This window comes from Elephas maximus, chromosome 14 (genome assembly GCF_024166365.1).
Source record: "Elephas maximus indicus isolate mEleMax1 chromosome 14, mEleMax1 primary haplotype, whole genome shotgun sequence".
Taxonomy (NCBI): domain Eukaryota; kingdom Metazoa; phylum Chordata; class Mammalia; order Proboscidea; family Elephantidae; genus Elephas; species Elephas maximus.
The window spans coordinates 28675325-28699121 of NC_064832.1; the positions used below are offsets into that span (position 1 = coordinate 28675325).

The following is a 23797-nucleotide window of genomic DNA, read 5'->3' on the forward strand; positions in this document are numbered from 1 at the left end:
CTGAATTCTTCTATTAGATCCAGTGGTTTTCTTGTGGAATCTTTAGGGTTTTCTATGTATAGGATCACGTCATCTTTGAATAAGGATAGTTTTACTTCTTCTTTTCTGATTTGGATATCTTTTATTTCTTTTTCTTGCCTTATTGCTCTGGCTAGGACTTCCAGTACAATATCGAATAAGACGTGATAATGGGCTCCCTTGTCTCATTGCTGTTCTTAAGGGGAAGGCTCTCAGTGTTTCCCCATTGAGAATAATGTTGACTTTTGGTTTTACATATGTGCCCTTAATTTTGTTGAGACATTTCCCTTTTATTCCTGTTCTGATGAGAGTTTTTATCAGGATTCCAGTAATCTTTGATAGCTTTTCTTGTACTTTTTCTGCTCCTGGGCCTGGAAACAGCTGATTCTTCCCGGGCTCCTTTTAGTGATATTTTGAGACCACTGATTTGGTGTCTGTGCACTGATTTGGTCATTGTTTCTATACCTTTTAAGTGGACAGATCTAGGACTTCTTAAAGAAAAATTTATAATGCCTTTATACTGATATTTCCAATTCAGATTCAGGACTACAGGGTTTTTACTAAACTTTTTCTAAATCTCGTTTCTCCCAGGCTGACATTCTGGTTTTCTGTGACACCAGGCATAATAGAATTAGAATGTTACACTCTTACTCATTTGCTTTATTCCAGATACACACACGGCAGTCTCAGAATAACAATACCACCAGGACAACCAGTAATAGCATTACTGAAAACAGTTTAAAGTTTTCTTTGCAGTTAGTGCTCTTGTACTTAGGGTTGACTGGAGATACACAGTCAAATTACTGTGTTGAAAGGTCACATGGAATACTGTGATTGTGCTACTAACTGAATACATTTTGGTTCATTTGTCTCGTGTTTTTAGGATTATTTTTCTTTTTAAATTTAATTTTTTCATATACATTATTCATTTTCGTGTTTCTGATGTCAAATGTAGTCTAATTTTCTTGTCCTCTTTACCCTATTTCCTTTTTACTCCTATAAAAAAAAAAAACCCATTGCCATTGAGTCAATTCATAGGTAATCATTTAAAAATGATTTATGGTTTCTGTATATATATCCATATCACTCTCCATTTTCTTATGTAGCATAGTATAAAAAACCCTGTACATACTTCTGAACACCTTGCTCCACTTTAACAATAAATCTTGGCGATCATTGCAGAGTTGTATATGAATGTACACAGCATAGTGTTAGATTCTGCGTTGTCAGCCAATCTGAAAATCTTTTTAGTAAGTTAAGCCCACTTAAAATAATTAATATATGTATATGTTTTTTCTCAGTTTCTTTATAATCGTTTGTGTTGTTTATATGTATAAACTCACTGCCTTCGAGTCGATTCCAACTCATAGCGACCCTATAGGACGGCGTAGAACTGCCCCATAGAGTTTCCAAGGAGCGCCTGGAGGATTTGAACTGCCAGCCTGTTGGTTAGCAGCCGTAGCACTTAACCACTACACTACCAGGGTTTCCATTTATATGTATATGTATGTATGAAATAGCCTTTCTATGTGATCTGTTTTATACTTTTTATAGGATATTTTTTATATTTAGGGAAGTTTGTTATAGTCGTTATCTTTATTTACTTACTGTTGTCGAGTCGATTTGACTCATACCAACCCTATAGGACAGAGAAGAACTGCCCTATGGGGTTTCCAAGGAGTGGCTGTTGGATTTGAACTGCCGACCTTTTGGTTAGCAGCCGTAGCTCTTAACCACTGCACCACCGGGGCTCCTGTCTTTATTTAGTCCCCTCTATTTTTGTTGTTGTGGATTGATTCCCTACTAGGTACGCTTTTGAAATTAGCTGTCACCTCTTCTTCTCCATAACCCCAGTGCCGTCGAGTCGATTTCGACTCATAGCGACCCTATAGGACGGAGTAGAACTGTCCCATAGAGTTTCTGAGGAGTGCCTGGCAGATTTGAACTGCTGACCTTTTGGTTAGTAGCTGTAGCACTTAACCACTACACCACCAGGGTTTCTTTCTTCTCCATAGCTGATGTGAAATATATCCTGTTGTTTAAAAGTTTTTAAAAATTGAACTTTGAGATAATTGTAGATTCACATGCAGTTGTACAACATAATATGGAGGGACCATGGATCTCTTCTACCCAGTTTTCCCCAGTGGTAACATCTTGCAAAATTATAGTATAATATTGATATTTATACTGTCAGGAAATGAACGTTTCCATCACCACAAGGATCCCTTATGTTACCCTTTTAAAACTGTATCTACTTCTCTGCTACCCTCAGTCCTTCCTTAACCCCAGGCAACCATTTATTTGCTTTCCATTTCTATAATTTTATTTCAAGAATGTTATATAAATGGAATCATATGATATGTAACCTTTTGCAGTTGGCTTTTTTCTCTCAGCATAATTCCCTGGAGATTTGTGTGTATCAATAGTCTGTTCCTTTTTGTTGCTGGCTAGTATTCCATGGTATAGATATACCATAATTTGTCTAAGTATTCATCTGTTGAAGGACACCTGGATTGTTTCCAAATTTTGGCTATTACAAATGAAACTGCTGTATAAGCATTCATATACAGGTTTTGTGTGAACTTAAGTTTTCATTTCCTTGGGGTAAATGCACAGGAGCGCAATTGCTGGGTTATATCCTAGTTGCGTGTTTAATTTTTATTGTGCTTTAAGTGAAAGTTTACAAATCAAGGCAGTCTCTGATACAAAAATTTATACACACCTTGCTATATACTACTAATTGCTCTCCCCCTAATGAGACAGCCCGCTCTCTCCCTCCACTCTCTCTTTTCTAGTCCCTTTGGCCAGCTTCTGACCCCCTTCGCTCTCCCATCTCCCCTCCAGATGGGAGATGCCAACATAGTCTCATGTGTCTACTTCATCCAAGAAACTCACTCTACCAGTATCATTTTCTATCCCATTGTCCAGTCCAATCCGTGTCTGAAGAGTTGGCTTTGGGCATGGTTCCTGTCTTCGGCTAACGGAAGGTCTGGGGACCATGACCACTGGGGTCCTTCTAGTCTCAGTCAGACCATTAAGTCTGGTTTTTTTACGAGAATTTGGGGTCTGCATACCACTGCTTTCCGGCTCCCTCAGGGGTTCTCTGTTGTGTTCCCTGTCATCGGTTGTAGCTGGGCACCATCTAGTTCTTCTGGTCTCAGGCTGATGTAGCCTCTGATTTATGTGGCCCTCTGTCTCTTGGGCTCATAATTACCTTGTATCTTTGGTGTTCTTCATTCTCCTTTGTTCCAGTTGGGTCGAGATCAATTGACTCAACTTAGATGGCTGCTTGCTAGCATTTATGACCCCAGACGCCACTCTCTAAAGTGGGATGCAGAATGTTATGTTAATAGATTTTATGATCCCAAATGACTTAGATGTCCCCTGAAACCATGGTCCCCAAACCCCCGCCCCTGCTACGCTGGTCTTCGAAGCGTTCAGTTTATTCAGGAGACTTCATTGCTTTTGATTTAGTCTAGTTGTGCTGACCTCTCCTGTATTGTATGTTGTCTTTCCCTTCACCTAAGATAGTTCTTACCTACTATCTAATTAGTGAAAACCCCTCTCCCTCCCTCCCTCCCTGCCTACCCCCTCTCGTAACCATCAAAGAATATTTTTTTCTCTGTTCAAACTCTTTCTCAAGTTCTTACAATAGTGGTCTTATATATTATTTGCCTTTTGCAACTGACTAATTTCACTCAGCAAGATGCCTTCCAGGTTCCTCCATGTTATGAAATGTTTCACGGATTCATCATTGTTCTTCATTGATGTATAGTATTCCATTGTGGGATTATACCATAATTTATTTACCCGTTCCTCCATGGAAGGGCACCTTGGTTGCTACCATCTTTTTGGTATTGTAAACAGTGCTGCAGTGAACATGTGTGCACATATGTCTGTTCGTGTAAAGGCTCTTATTTCTCTAGGATATATTCGAAGGAGTGGGATTGCTGGATACTATGGTAGTTCTATTTCTAGCCTTTTGAGGAAGTACCAAATGGATTTCCAAAGTGGTTGTACCATTTTACATTGCCACCATGTGGGAGTGAGATGGTGTCTCATTGTAGTTTTGATTTGTGTTTCTCTAATGGCTAATGATTGTGAGCATTTCCTCATATATCTGTTAGCTACCTGAATGTCTTCTTTAGTGAAGTGTCTGCTCATATCCTTTGCCCATTTTTTAACTGGGTTATTTGCCTTTTTGTAGTTGAGTTTTTGCAATATCATGCAGATTTTAGGGATCAGATGCTGATCGGAAATGTCATAGCTAAAAACTTATTCTCAGTTTGTAGGTAATCTTTTTACTCTTTTGGTGAAGTCTTTGGATGAGCATAGGTGTTTGATTTTTAGGAGCTCACAGTTATCAAGCTTCCCTTTTGTATTGTTAGTAATGTTTTGTATACTGTTTATGCCATGTATTGGGGCTCCTAGCGTTGTCCCTATTTTTTCTTCCATGATCTTTATCATTTTAGATTTTGCATTTAGGGTCTTTGATCCATTTTGAGCTCGTTTTTGTGCATGGTGTGAGGTATGGGTCTTGTTTCATTTTTTTGCAGACGGATATCCAGTTATGCCTGCACCATTTGTTAAAAAGACTGTTTTTTCCCCATTTAACTGACTTTGGGCCTTTGTCAAATATCGGCTGCTCATATGTGGATGGATTTATGTCTGGATTCTCAATTCTGTTCCATTGGTCTGTGTATCTGTTGTACCAGTACCAGGCTGTTTGGACTACTGTGGCTGTATAATATGTTCTAAAATCAGGTAGAGTGAGGCCTCCCACTTTGTTCTTCTTTTTCAGTAATGCTTAACTTATCTGGAGCCTCTTTCCCTTCCATATGAAGTTGGTGATTTGTTTCTCCATCTCATTAAAAAATATCGTAGGAATTTGGATCGAAATAGCATTGTATCTACAGATCAATTTTGGTAGAATAGACATTTTTACAATGTTAAGTCTTCCTATCCATGAGCAAGGTATGTTTTTCTGCTTATGTAGGCCTCTCTTGGTTTCTTGCAGTAATGTTTTGTAGTTTTCTTAGTATAAGTCTTTTACATCTCGGGTACGATTTATTCCTAGGTGTTTTATCTATGAATGGCTTTGATTTCGTGATTTCCTCTTTGGTGTTCTTTTTGTTGGTGTAGAGGAATCCAACTGATTTTTGTATGTTTATCTTGTATCCTGATACTCTGCTGAACTCCTAGTTTCTGTAGTTTTCCTGAGGATTCTTTAGGGTTTTCTGTGTGTAGGATCATGTCATCTGCAAATAGAGTTACTTTTACTTCCTCCTTACTAATCTGGATGCCATTTATTTCTTAGATAGCCTAATTGCCCTGGCTAGGACCTCCAGCACAGTGTTGAAAAGAAGTGGTGATAAAGGGCATCCTTGTCTGGTTCCCGATCTCAGGTGGAATGCTTTCAGACTCTTCTCCGTTTAGGATGATGTTGGCTATTGGCTTTGTGTAAATGCCCTTTATTATGTGGAGGAATTTTCCTTCTATTCCTATTTTGCTGAGTTTTTATCATGAATGGGTGTTGAACTTTGTCAAATGCCTCTTCTGCATCGATTGATAAAATCATGTGATTCTTGTCTTTTGTTTTATTTATATGATGGATTACATTAATTTTTTTTTTTTAATGTGGAACCATTCCTGCATACCTGGCATGAATCCCACTTGGTCATACGTTGTTGAATTCTATTGGCTAGAATTTTGTTGAGAATTTTTGCATGTAAGTTCATAAGGGATATAGGTCTGTAATTTTCTTTTTTTTGTGGTGTCTTTATCTGGTTGGAAACCCTGGTGGCATAGTGGTTAAGTGCTATGGCTCCTAACCATAATGTCGGCAGTTTGAATCTGCCAGGTGCTCCTTGGAAACTCTGTGGGTCAGTTCTGCCCTGTCCTATAGGGTCGCTATGAGTTGGAATCGACTTGGCGGCAGTGCGTTTGTTTTTTTGTTGATCTGGTTTTGGGATCAGGGATATGCTGGCTTCATAGGATGAGTTTGGGAGTATTCCGTCCTCTTCTATGCTTTGATATACCTTTAGTAGTAGTGGTGTTAACTCTTCTCTGAAAGTTTGGTAGGATTCTGCAATAAAGCCACGGGGCCAGGGCTGTTTTTTGTTAGGAGTTTTTTGATTACCTTTTCAATCTCTTCTTTTGTTATGGGTCTGTTTAGTTGTTCTACGTAACAACTATGTTAGGTAGGTAGGTAGGTAGTGTGTTTCTAGAAATTCATCCCTTTCTTCTAGGTTTTTAAATTTGTTAGAGTACAATTTTTCATAGTCATCTAATATGATTCTTTTAATTTCAGTTGGGTCTGTTGTAATATCGCCCATCTCATTTCTTATTTGGATTATTTGCTTCCTCTCCTGTTTTTGTCAGTTTGGCCAGTGGTTTATCAATTTTGTTAATTTTTTCAAAGAACCGGATTTGGTGGTGTTAACTCTTTCGATTGTTTTTCTTTTCTGTATTTCATTTAATCCTGCTCTAATTTGTATTATTTGGTTTCTTCTGGTGCCTGAGGGTTTCTTTTGTTGCTCTGTATTTGTTCAAGTTGTAGGGATAATTCTTTGATTTGCTGCTTTCTTCTTTTTGTATGTGTGCATTTATCAATACAAATTGATTTCTGGGCAGTGCTTTTGCTCTGTTCCAAACTTTCTGATAGGAATTGTTTTTCATTCTCATTGGATTCTATGAATTCCTTTATTCCATCCTTAATATCTTCTATAACCCAGTCTTTTTTGAGCAGGGTATTGTTCAGTTTCCAAGTGTTTGATTTCTTTTCCGTGTTATTGATTTCTACTTTTATGGCCTTATGGTCAGAGAAGATGCTTTGTAATATTTAGATGTTTTAGATTCTGCTAAGGCTTGCTTTATGACCTAATATGTGGTCTATTCTAGAGAATGTTCCATGTGCACTAGAAAAGAAAGTATACTTGTCTACTGTTGGGTGAAGTGTTCTGTATATGTCTATAAGGTCAAGTTGGTTGATTATGGCTTTTAGATCTTCCGTGTCTTTACTGAGTTTCTTTCTGGATGTCCTGTCCTTCACCGAAAGTGGTGTGTTGGTGTCTCCTACTATTATTGTGGATCTATCTCGTTTTTCAATGCTGTTAGAGTTTGTTTTATGTATCTTGCAGCCCTGTCATTGGGTGCATAAATATTTAATATGGTTATATCTTCCTTGTGTTTGTGCCTTTAATCATTATATAGTGTCCTTCCTTATCCTTTCTGATGGATTTAACTTTAAAGTCTATTTTGTCAGAAATTAATATTGCCACTCCTGCTCTTTTTTGATTGATATATTTTTTTCCATCCTTTGAGTTTTAGTTTGTTTGTATCTCTGAGTCTAAGGTGTGCCTGTTACAGGCATTATATAGACGGATCTTGTTTTTTAATCCATTCTGCCACTCTCTGTCTGTTTATTGGTGCATTTAGTCCATTAACATTCAGCATAATTACGGATAGGTATGAGTTTAGTGCTGTTATTTTGATGTCTTTTTTTGTGTTCTTGAAAGATTCTATTTCCTACTTAATTTTTTGTTGTGAGTAGTTTATATATTGTCTTTTCCTCTTCTTTGTTGTTGATCTTGTTTCTGCTGAATCTCTATTTTTTAAATTTAAAAACCTAACTTTTATTTCTTCATATTGTCTTGTCTTTCTCTCCATATGAAAGATCTGGGACTACATTTCTTAGTCCCTCTTTACTATTTTAATGTTGTCTTTTTTTACATAATATTGCTGTTTCCCTGTTTTGAGCGTTTTTTTTTTTTTTTTTTTTTAATCTTGATTTATTTTTGTGATTTCCCTGTCTGGGTTGACATCTGATTGCTCTGTCCAGTGTTCTAGTCTTGGGTTGATACCTGATATTATTGATTTTTCTAACCAAAGAACTCCCTTTAGTATTTCTTGTCATTTTTTGGTTTAGTTTTTATAAGTTCCCTAAACCTCTGTTTATCTGGAAATATCATAATTTCCCCCTCATATTTCAGAGACAGTTTTGCTGGATATATGATTCGTGGCTGGCAATTTTTTCCTTCAGTGCTTTATATAGGTCACCACATTGCCTTCTCGCCTGCATGGTTTCTGCCCAGTAGTCCAAGCTTATTTTTATTTTCTGTCCTTTGTAGGTGTCTTTTCATTTATTCCTAGCTGCTCTTAAAATTCTCTCTTCATCTTTGGTTTTGAAAAGTTTGATTATAATATGTTTTGGTGACTTTCTTGTAAAATCTATCTTCTGTGGAGTTCGATGAGCATCTTGGATTGATATCTTCTCATCTTTCACGATATCAGGGAAGTTTTCTGCCAACAAATCTTCAACAATTCTCTCTGTATTTTCTGTTATCCCTCCCTGTTCTGGTACTCCAATTACTCGTACGTTATTTCTCTTCATAGAGCCCCACATGATTCTTAAGGTTTCTTCATTTTTTTTAATTCTTTTATCTGATTTTTCTTCATATACATTGGTGCCAAGTGCTTTATTGTCAAGGTCACCAATTCTGCATTCCACTTGCTCAGTTCAGCTCCTCTGACTTTCTATTGTGTTGTCTAACTGTTAATCTTCTGAATTTCTGATTGCTATCTCTGTATGGATTCTTGCACCGTATTAAATTTTTCATTATGTTCTTGAATAACCTTTTTAATTTTTCAGCTGTTTTATCTGCGTGTTTCTTGGCTTGTTCTGCATAGTGCCTGATCTCCTTTCTGATGTCTTGAAGAGCTCTGTATATTAATCTTTTGGAATTCTGCATCTGGTAATTCTAGGAAGTCACCTTCATCCAGAAGATTCATTGATTCTCTATTTTGAGAGCTTGTGGAAGCTATCACGGTCTGTTTCTTTATGTGGCTTGATATTGACTGTTGTCTCCGAGCTGTCTATCAGATATTGTGTTAGTTTATTTTATGTTTGCTTACTGTATCCTAGTTTCTTGCTTTGTTTTGTTTTGATATGCCCAAATAGGTTGCTTGAGTGAGCTAGCTTGATTATTTTCACCTTTGGAGCTCTGATGTCCTGTCACCAGATGGCTAGAGCTGTCATCAGGTATATGAGCTTATGAATCCACTCACTTTTCTTGTGTGGATTCCGCTCAGGTGTACAGGTAGTTGTTCATCAAGTATGTGATACAGGCTCTGTCCTACAGTCTTAGTGGAGCAGGGGTGTTTGGTGTTGGTACCGGTATCTGGTTGCAGCAGGGGGTCACGCTCTGAAGAGCGAAGGGGCTAAGAACCGTCCTTGATGTGTCTCTGAGGAAAGTAAGTTCCTGTTCCCTAGAGCGTATAGGTGGGTGGGTTCTGCAGAAGGACCATGGACACCCAGTGCTTTTGGTTGTAAGGACTGGGAGATACCAGTTACTCCTGGACCCTGGTCGTGGGTGGCTGGGTGACCTGAGTGGAGCCACCAGTCCTTAGTCCCCTGATGTGGGTAGGTGAGGACCCTGTTTAATAGGCAAAGTGGTGTCAAATATCAAACTCCCACCTCTGCTGCACAGCTTAAACAGTTGCAGTCTGTCAGCAAGGGCTTATTCTCCTGAAATAGGCCCACCAGGTCCATGCAGGGGGGAAAGGTATTCAAAGTCACGGACCGTTTATGCCTGGACAGGAGCTGCTTATGTCCTGAGCTCCCCAGGTTAGTGGAACTGGCAAATTATCTTTTCCCCCTGTTTTGAATTTATTCCTTCTCCAAGTCCGGGAGCATGGCTCAGGGTGCTCAAATGGGCCTATCTCAGGCCCAGAGAAATAAACTGCCCTGAAGCCAGCTTGGGGGCAGGGGGTGCGGTAAAACATATGCAAGTACTTAGCTTTTGCCGAGAGTGCCATTTTTCTCTGGCTCGGGAGGTGTGAGTAGGCTGTGCAGCTGGCTGCTTCTCCTTGTGGAAACTGGCTGAATGCTACCACCAGCCCACCCCAGCCGCCCCTGGGAGTGGTACCTGATGGATCCCAGTGATTCAGGTCTGGCAACTCCTCTCCACTTCAGAACTGTCTCTTTTTCCCCTGCCACTCAGTCTGTTTTCTGACTTTGCCTTTGATGTTCAGGGCTCATAGATTGTCATAAACATAATTGTTTCACTTGGTTTTTCAGGTCTTTGTTGTAAGAGGTATCGCTGGAAGTATCTGGCTATTCCACCATCCTGGCCTCGCCTTGTGTGTTTAATTTTTAAAGAAACTACCAAACCGTTCCGAGGTGGCAGTACCATTTTACATTCCCAGCAGCAATGCATGAGTGTTCTAGTTTCTCGGCATCCTCATTAGCATTTGGTATTGTCGCCTTTTTTTTTCCCCAGCCATTTAGGTAGGTGTAGTGGTATTTCATTGTAGAGGAGCAACGGGAGCACAGTGGTTAAGAACTATGGCTGCTAACCAAAAACTCTGCAGTTCGAATCCACCAGCTGCTCCTTGGAAACCCTATAGGGCAGTTCTGGCTGTCGTATAAGGTTGCTATGAGTTGGAACTGACTCAACGGCAGTGGGTTTTCTCGTTGTTGAATTAGCTAATGAAAGTGTTTGGGTGGCACAAGCAGTTTGTGTTCAACTACAAACCCAAAGGTTGGCAGTTTGAGCCCACCCAGCAACACTGTGGAAGAAACACCCAGCAGTCTGCTTCTGTAGAGATAACAGACAAGAAAACCCTATGGAGTAGGTCTACCCTGTAACACAGGTGGTTGCCATGAGTTGGAATTGACGGGACAGCAACAGGTTTGGTTTAGTTTATGTGCTTATTTGTCATCTGTATGTCCTCTTTGGTGAGATGTCTCAGTATCTTTTGCCCATTTTCTAATTGGATTGTTTGAATTTTTGAACTGTTGACCTTTCAGAGCTCTTTACATACTCTCGATAATAGTCTTTTATTGGATATGTAATTTGCAAATATTTTCTTCTGATCACTAGCTTGTCTTTTCACCCTCTTTTTTTACAGACCAGCAAAACAAATTTTTTCCCACAATTATAGTGTTTATTAGGGAAATTGTGAGGTGCTGTCCAGTAGATTCCGACTCATAGTGATCCTTTGTACAACAGAACAAAACACTGCCCTGCCCTGCTTCATCCTCACAATTGTTGCTATGTGTGAGTCCATTGTTGCAGCCACTGTGTCAGTCTGTCTCACTGACGGTCTTCCTCTTTTCCGCTGACCCTCTACCAAGCATGATGTCCTTCTCCAGGGACTGGTCCCTCTGATAATATGTCCAAAGTATGTGAGACAAAGTCTCGCCATCCTTGCTTCTAAGGTGCATTCTGGTGTACGTTCGTCTTCCCTGACAGATTTGTTCATTCTCCTGGCAGTCCATGGTATATTCAGTATTCTTTGCCAACATCATAGTTCAAAGGTATCAATTCTTCAGTCTTCCTTATTTATGGTCCAGCTTTTGTATGCATATGAGGCAATTGAAAATACCGTGGCTTGGGTCAGGCATGCCTAAGTCCTCAAAGTGACATCTTTGCTTTTTAAAACTTTAAAGAGGTTTTTTTGCAGCAGAAGTGCCCAATACACTGTGTCATTTGATTTTTTTCTCTTTTTTTTAATTGTGGTTTAGGTGAAAGTTTATGGAGCAAATTAGTTTCTCATTAAACAGTTAATACACAAATTGTTTTGTAACATTGGTTGCCAACCCCCCGATGTATCAGTGCTCGCCCCTTCTCCACCCTGGGTTCCCTGTTTCTATTCATCCAGTTTTCCTATCCCTTCCTGCCTTCTTGCCTTTGTTTTTGGGCTGGTATGCCCATAAGTTTCATATACATGATTGAACCATGAAGCATGTTTCTCACATGTGTTACTGTTTGCCGTATAACCAAAAACGCATTGGCATCAAGTCGATTCCAACTCATAGTGACCCTATAGGACAGAGTAGAACTGCCCCATAGAGTTTTCAAGGAGCACCTTGTGGATTCGAACTTCCGACCTTTTGGTTAGCAGCTGTAGCAGTTGACCACTACATCACCAGGGTTTCCGTTTTTGGCTGAAAAGTGAACCTCAGGAGTAACTTCAGTACTGAGTTAAAAGCGTGCTGGGGGGACATACTCTCACGATTTCTCCAGTCTCTGTCAGACCAGCAAGCCTAGTATTTTTGTGTGTGTATGTGTGAATTTGAATTTTGTTCTACATTTTTCTCCAACTCTGTCCAAGACCCTCTATTGTGATCCCTGTGAGAGCAGCTGGTGGTGGTAGCCGGGTACCACCTAGTTGTTCTGGGCTTAGTCTGGTGGAGGTTGTGGTAGTTGTGGTCCATTAGGCCTTTGGAGTATTCTTTCCCTTGTGTCTTTGATTTTCTTCATTCTCCTTTGTTCCACCTGGGGTAGGAGCAGAAGATGTATCTTAGATGGCTGTTCACAGGCTTTTAAGACCCCAGACGCTGCTGACCGCAGTTGGATGTAGAACATTTTCATTGTAGACTGTGTTATGCCAGTTGAGTTAGATAACCCCCGGAGACCATGATTCCCAGCCCTCAGCCTAGTAATTTGGCCCTTCCGGGCATTTGAATGTGTTTGCAAAGCTTCTGTGACTTTGCCCTAGTCAAGTTGTGCTGACTTCCCTAGTATTTTGTGTTGTCTTACCCTTTACCAAAGTTACCACTTATCTACTATCTAGTTAGTGTTTTTTGCTTCTCACCGGTCCCCTCCCTCGTAACCATCAAAGATTGTTTCTATGTGTAAACCTTTTTCTTGAGTTTTTATGATAGTGTTCTCGTACAGCGTTTGTCCTTTTGTGATAGACTTATTTCACTCAGCATAATACCCTCCAGATATATTCATGTTGTGAGGTGTTTTGTGGATCATCGTTGTTCTTTATTGTTGTGTAGTATTACATTGTGTGTACATACAATTGTGTAGTGTTCCACTGTGTGTATGTACCATAGTTTGTACATTCATTCATCTGTTGATGGGCACCTAGGTTGTTCACATCTTTTTGCTATTTTGAATATTGCTGCAACGAACATGGGTGTGCATATGTCTGTTTGTGTGGCAGCTCTTATTTCTCTAGGATATATTCCTAGAAATGGGATTGCTGGATTGTATGGTATTTCTATTTCTAGCTTTTTAAGGAGGTACCATATTGTTTTTCATAGTGATTGTACCATTTTACATTCCCACTAGCAATGCGTAAGAGTCGGTCTACCTGCAACCTGTCCAACATTTGTTATATTCTGTATTTTTTTGTGTGTGTGTGTGTGTGTGTGTGTGCCAGTAATGTCAGTGTGAGATGGTATCTCGTTGTAATCTCGATTTGTATCTCTGTACTGGCCAGTGTTTGCTAGTGTCTGTTAGCAGCCTGAATGTCTTCTTTGGTGAAGTGTCTGTTCATATCCTTTGCCGATTTTTTAAATGGATTTTTTGTCTTTTTGTTGTTGAACATTGAAGTATTTAATAGATTTTAGAGATTAGACCTATGTCAGATATGTTGTAGTCAAATACTTTTTCCCAATCTGTACGTTGTCTTTTAACTCGTCTGGTGAAGTCTTTTGATGACCATAAGTGTTTAATTTCTAGGATCTCCCGATTATCTAGTTCTTCTTCTGGTATTTGTGCATTGTTAGCTTTGGTTTGCACAGTTATTTATGCCATGTATTAGGGCCCCTAGTGTTGTCCCTGTTTTTTCTTCCATGATCTTTATCATGTTAGGTTTTATAGTTAGGTCTTTGGTCCATTTTGAGTTAGTTTTTGTGTATGATGTGAGTTTTGGGTCCTGTTTCTTCTTTTTTACGCAGATGGACATCCAGTTTTGCCAGCACCATTTGTTAAAAAGACTGTCTTTTCCCCATTTAATGGACTTTGGTCCATTGTCAAAGATCAGCTGACCATGGATAGGTGGATTTAGGTCTGGGTTCTTGATTCTGTTCTATTGGTCTATGTGTTTGTTGTTTTACCAGCGCTAGGCTGTTTCAGCTACCACGGTTGTATGGTAAGTTCAGAGATCAGGTAGTGTGAGGCCTCCTGCCCTGTTCTTTTTTCATCAGTAATGCTTTGCTTATCTGGGACCTCTTTGCTTTCCATATAAAGTTGATGATTAGTTTTTCCTTCTTGTTGAAGAATGCTGTTGGTATTTGGATTGGGATTACATTTTATCTGTAGATCATTTTGGGTAGTTTTGACATTTTCACAATGTTGAGTCTTTCTATTCATGAGCATGGTATGATTTCCCATTTATATGGGTCTCAAGTTTTCTTGCAATAGTGGTATGTAGTTTTCTTTTACATCTATGGTTAGGTTTATTCCTAAGTATTTTATCTTTTTAGGGGCTATCATAAATAGTATTGTTTTCCTGATTTCCTTTTTGAACTTCTCTTTGTCGGTGTGTAGGAATCCAGTTTATTTTTGTATGTTGATCTTGTATCCTGCTGCTCATTTGGATACACTCAGTAAATTTTTGTTCAATGGATGGACTTACAGATTTGGAGCTTAGGTGAGAAGGCTGGGTAAATATAGATACTTGGGAGTGATCATGAGAGAGTAATTGAAGACATGAGACTAGATGAGATCACTTGGGAAGAATGTAAGGGAAGAGAGTAGCTCAAATAGAAAGTAGAATAAGCCATTGACTGACTCAGAGGTACTTGTATCATACATAGTACAGTTCCTGTTGCTAACTGACCTAAACCAGCTTGATCATTTATACTCATAAGATTCTTTTCAGTGAATATAGGAGGCCTTCAACTCCTAGGAAGTCCCTAAGTAGTACAAACAGCACGCCTGGCTGCTAAACTATCCTTTTTTTTTTTTTTTCCCAATTGTGATTAAAAAATATAAATATAACAGAACATTTGCCAATTCAGCAATGTTTACATGTACAATTCTGTGACATTATGTTCATCAAGTTGTGCAGCCATTATCACTGTCCTTTTCCAAATTATTCTTCCCCCATTATGTTATATGCCATCTTATAACAATTAGTAAACAATTAAAGGTAGTCATTACAATGAAAAGATTTTTTTCTTTTGAGTTTTAGTAACAGTTGGCTTATATGTCAATTTAGGCAAATTTAATAGCAGTACAGTTCAAATCTTCAGGTGAGTAAAGACAGTTCACAGAACTATCAAATGACAGTTCAGTAATACTGGTATTTGAAGATTGTGCAACATTTTTATTACCATTTTGTGTGATGTACTAGTGCATAAGGCATTCTCTGTAGTAATAGTATTGAAGTAAAAATATGGAAACATATTTTAGAGCTAGGTTTGAGGCTCTTTCTACTGTTGAACTCTATCAGTGATAATAGTTTTATTAATGCATCATTCCATCAATTAATGTTACTAACTTGACTTTTTGGCAGTTTTTACATTTAACGTATATCTATATAAAGTTTCAAAAAAAATATGTAGATTATTATTTCAGTATTTTGACAAACTTTATTATTTGGGTTCCACAGGATTTTTTTCCCTAAAAAGGGACTAATTTATCACTGCAGTTTAAGTAAGCTTGACAAAAATACCACAACAAAAGTATTCTTACCTGGCAATGTATAAAAGTATAATATACCATGACCATATAGTTTTTTAAGGAGCCCTGGTGGCCCAGTAGTTAAGCACTGGGTTAGTAACAAGAAGGTTGGCAGTTTGAACACCCCAGCTCCGAGGGAGGAAAGATCTGGCGATCATTCCTGTAAAGAGTTCAGCCTAGGAAGCCCTACGGGGCAGTTCTACTTTGTCCTATAGGGTTGCTGTGAGCCAGCATCCACCCAATTGCCCACAACAACAAAAACAACACATAGCTTTTACTCCAGACGTGTAAGGATATAAAGATATTTGTATGTGTAATAAAATAATCCATCATATCAGTAGATCAAAAACTGTTAATCATCTTAATAGTGCCTGATAAGACATAGAGCCTCTTTATAAACTTAGAAGGATCCATCTTTACCTTATGATAGAAAATATCTATCTCAGACTTATTTTTATTTTCATATGGTTTTAAGGCCATGACAATGAGTTATATACTTTTTTTTTTTTTAACATAAATCATTTGAGTTTGAATTCAGTGGTTGCAGGCATCAAAAACCAGCTCTGCCAGACTTAATTAATCAAAACAATAACTTATTGGAAGAATATTAGGTAGCTCAGAGTGAGTAGGGACATTGGAGAGCTGGGAATAGACCAAGTCCAGGATGTAGGCATTATTTACTATCTTGTCTAAATAATTTGTTTGGATGTTGATGTGTTTTCAGAGTTGTAGGGGGAGAGAGTTGTTGGCATAGTTGGAGTCTTATTCCCTACTTTAGCTAGGAGAGAGTGAGACACTAGTGGTGATTCTGTGAAAGCTGTACACAGCTGGGAGGATGTCATTCTCCAGAGGAACCAGGGTGCAGTTAGGAAAGGAGACTGGATCCTAGGCAGCCAAGCCTCACCTTCCATCTTCCTCAAAATTACCCAACAGATAGCTACTGAAATAGTCAGGATTTTTGGCTTTTTCACTGGTTATAAGTCTTCATTTAAAGTCTAAAACTGCTTAGTTTTTAATCCTTAAATTACCTCTAAAATTTGAATCTTAAATGTCTGAGAACTTAATTTATATACCAGCATTATCAGTGTTTGGATACTTAGGAAATCTTTATTTTTCTTTTTAGACAATGCGAAGACACAGAAACGAAGTGACAGTTGAACTACGGAAGGTAAGGGTGATTATCAAGGTTATGCTGTGTTTGACTTTTTAGTAAAATCTCTCTTTTGAATAGCTTCAATTCCTAATATCAGCAAGTTAAGAAGAAAATCATACAGTCATATCAGTTGATGCAAAAAAAGCATTTGGCAAAATCCAGCACCCATTCCTGATAAAAATTAAACAAGTTAGGAATAGAGAGGAATTACCTCAACTTGATAAAGTGCATCTGCAAACCCACATCTAACATTATATTTAATGATAAAAGACTGAATGTTTTCTCCCCCAAATCTGGAAACAAGCTAGGATATCTGCTTTCACTGCTCTCATTCAGCATAGTGCTGCAAGTTCTAGCTGGTGCCATAAGACAAAGAAAGAAAGGAAAGGTACACAGATTGGAAAGGAAGAAGTAAAGCTGTCCCGCTGTGCAGATGACATGATTGTTTACATAGAAGTTTCCAAGGAATCTCAAAAAAATACCTCCTAGAACTGTTGTGAGTTTAGTAAGGCTATACAATTTATTAAGATAAAAACACAAAAAATCAATTACGTTAATACATGAGCATGCAAAGAGTCTGGAATTAAAAACACAATACTATTTACCATCACTTCAAAGAATATGTTTAGATACACACTTAACAAAACATGTACAGGATCTGTAAAATGACAATTACAAAATGCCAGTGAAAGAAATTAAAGACCTAAATGGAGAGACATACTGTGTTCACGCATTGCAAGAATCAACATAGTAAAGATACCATTTTTCCCCAAAATTGATCTATAGGTTTAATGCAATTCCTCCCAAGATCCCAGCAACGTTTTTTGTAGACTTAGACGAGCTTATTCTCATATATATATGGAAAGGTACAGGCACAAGAATAGCTAAAACAATCTTGATGAAGACAGAATAAAGTGAGAGCAGTCACTCTACTCAATATTAAGGCTTACTATATAGCTACAAGGAGCCCTGATAGTGGAGTGGTTAAAGTGCTCCGCTGCTAACTGAAAGGTCAGCGTTTCGAACTCAACATGCGCTCTGTGGGAGAAACATATGGCAGCCTGTCTGCTTCCATAAAGATTTACAGCCATGGAAACCCCATAAGCAGTTCTGCTCTGTCCTGTAGGGTCCCTATGAGTCAGAATTGACTCCATAGCAGTGGGTTTGGTTTAGTATATAGCTACAGCAATCAATGCTGTGTGATACTGGCAGAGGGATAGGCACATAGATCAATAGAATAGCATAGAGAGCCCAAAAACAGACACATAAATATTCCCACTTGAGTTTTGTTGTTGTCATTATTGAGAATAATACACAGCAAAACATACACCAGTTCAACAGTTTCTGCATGTACAATTTAGTGACATTGATTATATTCAAGTTGTACAAACTTTCTCATCCTCCTCATCTGACTTGTTCCTCCCCCATTAACAGAAACTCACTGCCCGTGAAGGTTCCCATCTAATCTTTCAAGTTGCTCTAGTCAGTTTGATCCCATATAAATAGTTCTTAAAAGAGCATAATGTTCAAGGCAGACATTTTTTTACTAGTTAAGCTAAACTATTGTTTGGTTTTAAGAAGACTTTAAGGGGATATTTTTGGTTTCATGTTGAAAGATTAACTCAGGACAGTAATTTAATGGGTTCTTCCAGCCTCCATAGCACCAGAATATCTGGAATCCATGAGAGTTTGAAGTTCTTTTCTGGATTTTCCCCCTTTTGATCAGGATTTATCTATAGAATGTTTGATCAAAATGCTCAGTAGTGGTAGCCAGGCACTGTCCAGTTCTGGTCTCATGGCAAAGGAGTCAGTTGGTCACGGAGGCAATTAGCCACATGTTCCATATCCTCCTTCTGTTCCTGAGTGTCCTCCTTCCTCCGTTGCTCCAGGTGAATAGAGTTGTGGTGCCTTCCATGGCCACTACACAATGAACTAAGAGGTAGTACAGAAGCACTAACCATGTTATTAGGCCAGTTAACTTGGATGTCCCATGAAACCATGACCTTAAACCGCCACACGTAGGAACAAAATGCCATGAGGTGTTTGGTTGTATATAAGCAGCCTCAACAGCTACTCTTTTTTTTTGTTGTTACTGTCATTTTAATTACTATAAGTATCAAACAACTTTTGCCAATTCAACTTTTTATAGGTACTCAATTTATTGACAGCATTTATGATAATCAGCTATGCAACCGTACCCTTAATCAATGCAATTTTTCCGTTGTCATAAACTGAAACTCAGTACTCTGTACTCAGTACCACCACCCTTTATTTCTCCCACCTGCCTTGGTAACCTCTAATAAACTTTGGTCTCTAAACATTTGCCTTTTCTTGTCTTTTTATGTAAGTGAGGTCATATAATATTTGTTCTTTTGTGGTTGAATTATTTCACCCAGCATAAAGTCTTCAAGTTCCATCCATATTGTACAGTTGATGTTTTTACAGTGGTGCAAAGCAATTCCTTGAAGGAAAGATAGCCTTTTCACCCAATGGTCTGGGGCAAGTGGACATCGACAGACAAAAATATGAGCCCTTTGACTTCAGCCTCACATACAAAAATTAAGTCAAAGTGGATTATGGATTAGATGTAAAAGCAGAAAACTGTAAAACTTAGAAAAAACATGGGAGAGAAAATCTTCAGGATCTAGGACTGGGCAAAGAATTCTTGGACTTGACCCCAAAAGTGCAATCAGTAAACAGTAAAATTGGTAAATTGGATCTTATCAGAATTAAAAATTTTTGGTCTATAAAAGCCGACGTGAAGCGGATGAAAAGATAAGCTAGAGGCTGGAAGAAAATATTTGCAAACCACATTATCCAATAAAAGGCAGTTATCTAGAATACGTAAAGAGCTCGCAAAGCTCAGTGGTAAAAAAAAAAAAATCAAACAGTCCAATTAGAAAATGAGCAAAAGACATGCAGAAATATCTCACCAAAGAAGATGTTCAGATGGCAAATAAGCACATGAAAAGATATCGTTAGCCATTCCAAAAAACCAAACCTATTGCTGTCGAGTCGATTTCCAACTCATAGCGACCCTATAGGACAGAGTAGAACTGCCTCACAGTTTCCAAGGAGCACCTGGTGGATTCGAACTGCTGATGTTTTGGTTAGCAGCCCTATCTCTTAACCACGGCACCACCAGGGTTTCCTCAGTAGCCATTACTATACCATACCTGTTGCCATTGAGTTGATTCCCACTAGCCACCAGCGTTTCCCATTAGCCATTCAGGAAGGGCAAATTGAAACCAGAGTGAGATATCACAGCACATCTATCCGAATGGCTAAAATAAAAAATTGTGACAACACCCAATGCTAAACACTGGGTATTAACGTGGAGAAACTAGATCACTCATGCATTGCTGGTACAGTTCTGGAAAGCAGGTTGGCAGTTTCTTAAAAACTAAACATGAAACTACCATACAACCCATCGATCATACTCCTGGGCATTTACCTCAGAGAAATGAAAATCTGTGTTTATACAAAACCTGTACACAAATGTTTATTGCAGTTTTATTTATGGTAGTCAAAACTTGTAAACAACCCAGATGTCCTTTAACAGATAAATGATTAAACAAACCTAGTACATCTGTATCATGGAGTACTGTTCAGCAATAAAAGGAGCGAACTACTGTTATAAGAACAATTTGAATGAATCTTCCAGGGAATTATGCTGAGCAAAAAGAGCCAGTCATAAAAGGCTACATACTATATGATTCCATTTATATAACTCTTTTGAAATGATAAAATTTTAGAAATGGAGGACAAATTATGGTTGCCAGTGGTGAGGTATAAGGGCGGGGAGGTCGTGGGAGGGAGGTGGTTTTGCTTATAAAAGGGCAACATGAGAGAATCTTTTATTTTTGGAACTGTTCGCTATCCTGTCTATGGTGGTGGGTACCCCAACCTACACAGATGATAAAATTCAATAGAACTTAATATACATATGCAGACACACACCAGCACAAGTACAACAGGAAATTTGAGTAAGATTGTGGACCATATCAGTGCTAGTGTCCTGGTTGTCATATTTAACTACAGTTTTATAAAACGTTGCCATTGGCAAAGTGTGCAGGGGATCTTTGTATTATTTTTTACAACTGCATGTGAATCTATAATTATCTCAACAAAAATTCCAAATTCAAAAAAACCTAAATTAGTAAATTAGAATAAAAAAAAGTGGCCAATTGGTAAGATCAATTAAATGATCTTGCAAGGAAAAGAAAATGTGTTGTCAGATTTTTACATGTTTGATGAGCCAGTGGTATCATTTAAATACATTTTTGATTGAAATATGACATACTAAGCAGGGTGTGTCTTATAAAACTCACGGGTGAATATCCATGTAACCACTCAGTGGTAGTACCGTTTCATTCATTTTAAAATTGAGGGGAAGATCTGTTTTGTCAGCATATTTTTCTTTCTCTTTAGAAGCATTTAGGTGCAGAGTAGAGCAACGACTTTAAAAAGCAAGCAATAGAATATATTTAAGAAAACAACCTCAGTAACTACCACCTAGGTTCCAGTCTTACCTCTGATAATCCCTAGGTATGTAATTTAATTTAGACAGGTTACTTATCGTCTCTGTGTTCCTATTTATTCATCTGTAAAATAAAGACTTTAATTTTATAGAACTAAAACTAGGTGAGGATTTAAAACACTTAGAGTATTGCTGGATAAAAACAGATATAAATTAGTTATTTCAGGTTTGAAATGTTGTGATAAATTTTAATTATCCTTTTGCAATGTCAGTACATTCACATGTTCTTAGTGAAGGACTGTTTGGAACAGAACACAGATCAGGCACTTCTGATGACGTGATCCCCAGGTGTTTATTGCTCACAGAATAAACAGAGCAGGGATGAATGGAACAGCACTCATTATCATCAGCCTAGGTTCCCTGAAGCTAGGGAACCCATCCACAAGGTTAGATCACATCCAAGCAGGCCCCACTTCAGGAGTGGGGAGGAGAATGCCCAAATACCTCTCTCCCAGGATTCAATACTGATAGGATAGCCATGTCTACATGGCAGATAGTATGCACAGAGAGCGGATAGGGGAAGGGGCAGTAAAAGGGGGTAATAAAAGGTAAAAGGGGGTAATAAAAGTAGAAAGCCCCGTGCAAGCAATGGGCATCATTTATTGCCCCTAATCAAAGTGGGCTAGATTTACCGGTGCCACAGAATAGCGCTTCTTGCTTTACCCCACTAAGATAGCTTAACAGAGTTCTCGGTTTCTGACAGAGAACAGTCATCTCCCCCTAAAGCACATAAAAAAAAAAAAAGCACATACTTGACCTTAATGTTCATTGGTAGCTACTATGTCTGTTAGCAGCTAGGAAGACAGTGAGGGGGCAGTTACAATATACCACACCTTTGTATCCAGTACCTTTTCATGAGATTTACAGTGACTGCTGACTTGTTCCACAAATTCAGGTAGAAGGTTGCAAGCCACTTTTTCAAGGTGGAAAGAATTTGGGGATGTAAAAGAAGTGCTTTATATAGTGATCAGTAACATACAGAAGTGGTTAACTCAAGAAATATTACATTGAACCATAAGGAATTGTCCATATTTAACCATTTTGACCTACAAAATGGCAATTCCATGTAGTTCAATTTTAATACCATAGTCAGAAAACACAAGATCTAAAAAAGGACTACATAAATATATACATGGATAATAGATGAATAATGGATTTTTAAAGGAATTTAAGAAATGCATCTCTGTATGTTTGGGGATAGGAGAGTTTTGAAACTAGATTAATTCCCATGTTCCCTGAGCTCCCCCTGCCATTTGACAAAAAAAAGAAGAGGTATACCTTCTATGAGTACTGAATTTATTATAATACAGTCTTCAGGAGGGTAGAAATTTCTGGGGTGTCAAAGTGGTAAGTTATTGATTTTGATGAAGCCCCTTTTAGTGATTAACCAAGTCGCCAGAAACCTGCCCAGGAATTCTCTTCCCTTTTGTACATATTTTTGTTAAGAATAAAGTATGACTCTCATGCCCTGTATTATTTTGGCCTATGTTAAGATGTTTTCATTCTAATGTAATTACCTAATAATAAAAAGGGACAATTGCTAAGATGTAATAACTCTAAACTTGTGTGTGCCTAATAACGCTCAAAATATTAAAAATAAAAATTGACAAAACTATGAGGAGAAATTTGTCAAAGATGTAATTATTGTGGGAGATTTTCTGCTCAGTAACAAATAGCTTAAACAGACCAATTATTAGGTAGAAATTTTAAACACCATAGTTTACAAGTTTTATCTAATGAACACTTGTAGAACCCACTACGTACCTTAAAGTTGGTTTTGTTATAGTATAAAGCTATAGTTTCCAAATTGTGTGCTGTTGAGCCTTAGGGAACCACAATGAACTCACAAGGAGACCTTAAAAAAAAAAAACCAAACCTATTGCCTACTCATAGCAACTCTATAGGACAGAGTAGAACTGTCCCACAGGGTTTCCAAAGAGAGGCTGGTGGATTCAAACTGCTGACCTTTTGGTTAGCAGCTGAGCTCTTAACCACTGTGCCACCAGGGCACCTTAGGATATTCTAAATTATTGAGGAACACATGACATTAAGCATCTTTCAGATACCTCAAAACTACTAGCTCTCTAAGTATTCCATAGTTTGAGCATTAGCTCATACTGCATTCCTTTCAGTCACATATTTAAGAGTAAAATAAAGATTTTTTTCTTTCAATTTGTGTGTGTGTTTTTTTTTGTTTTTTTAGATGACTATTAAGTTTTTGGACATAATTAATAAAAGAAACTGTCAGATATTTCCTTTGGCTTATACTATGAACTGAAAAAGTTTTGAAACTTCTGCTGTAATTTCAAAGTGTTGTACAGACCAAGTCCTCTGACCACAATATAGTTAAATTAGAAATTGATGAATAGGACAATTACAAAAACCCCATGGCTGTGAAAAATTTAAAGCACTTTCAATACCTTGGCATCAAACCAAATCCATTGCTGTCAAGTCAATTCCAGCTCATAGCAGTCCCGTAGGACAGAGTAGAACTTCCCCATAGGGTTTCCAAGGAGCAGCTGGTGGATTCAAACTGCTGACCTTTTGGTTAGCAGCCCAATGCTTAACCACTGGGCATCAAAAAAACCCTAATTAAATTTGGAATGCCCAGAAGTAAATAATGGGAAAAATACATGTTAGAACCTATAGAATGCAGTTAAA

General features: G+C 38.1%; 1 protein-coding gene across 1 annotated transcript in view; it reads left to right on the forward strand.

Annotated features, from left to right (window-relative positions):
• The window catches only part of KPNA3 (karyopherin subunit alpha 3), a 98974-nt gene that overhangs the window by 30204 nt on the left and 44973 nt on the right, over positions 1–23797 (forward strand). Inside the window, exon 2 of the mRNA XM_049852907.1 lies at positions 16567–16611. Within this exon, the coding sequence (XP_049708864.1) occupies positions 16567–16611 (45 nt within the window). The remainder of the gene's footprint in view (positions 1–16566; positions 16612–23797) is intronic.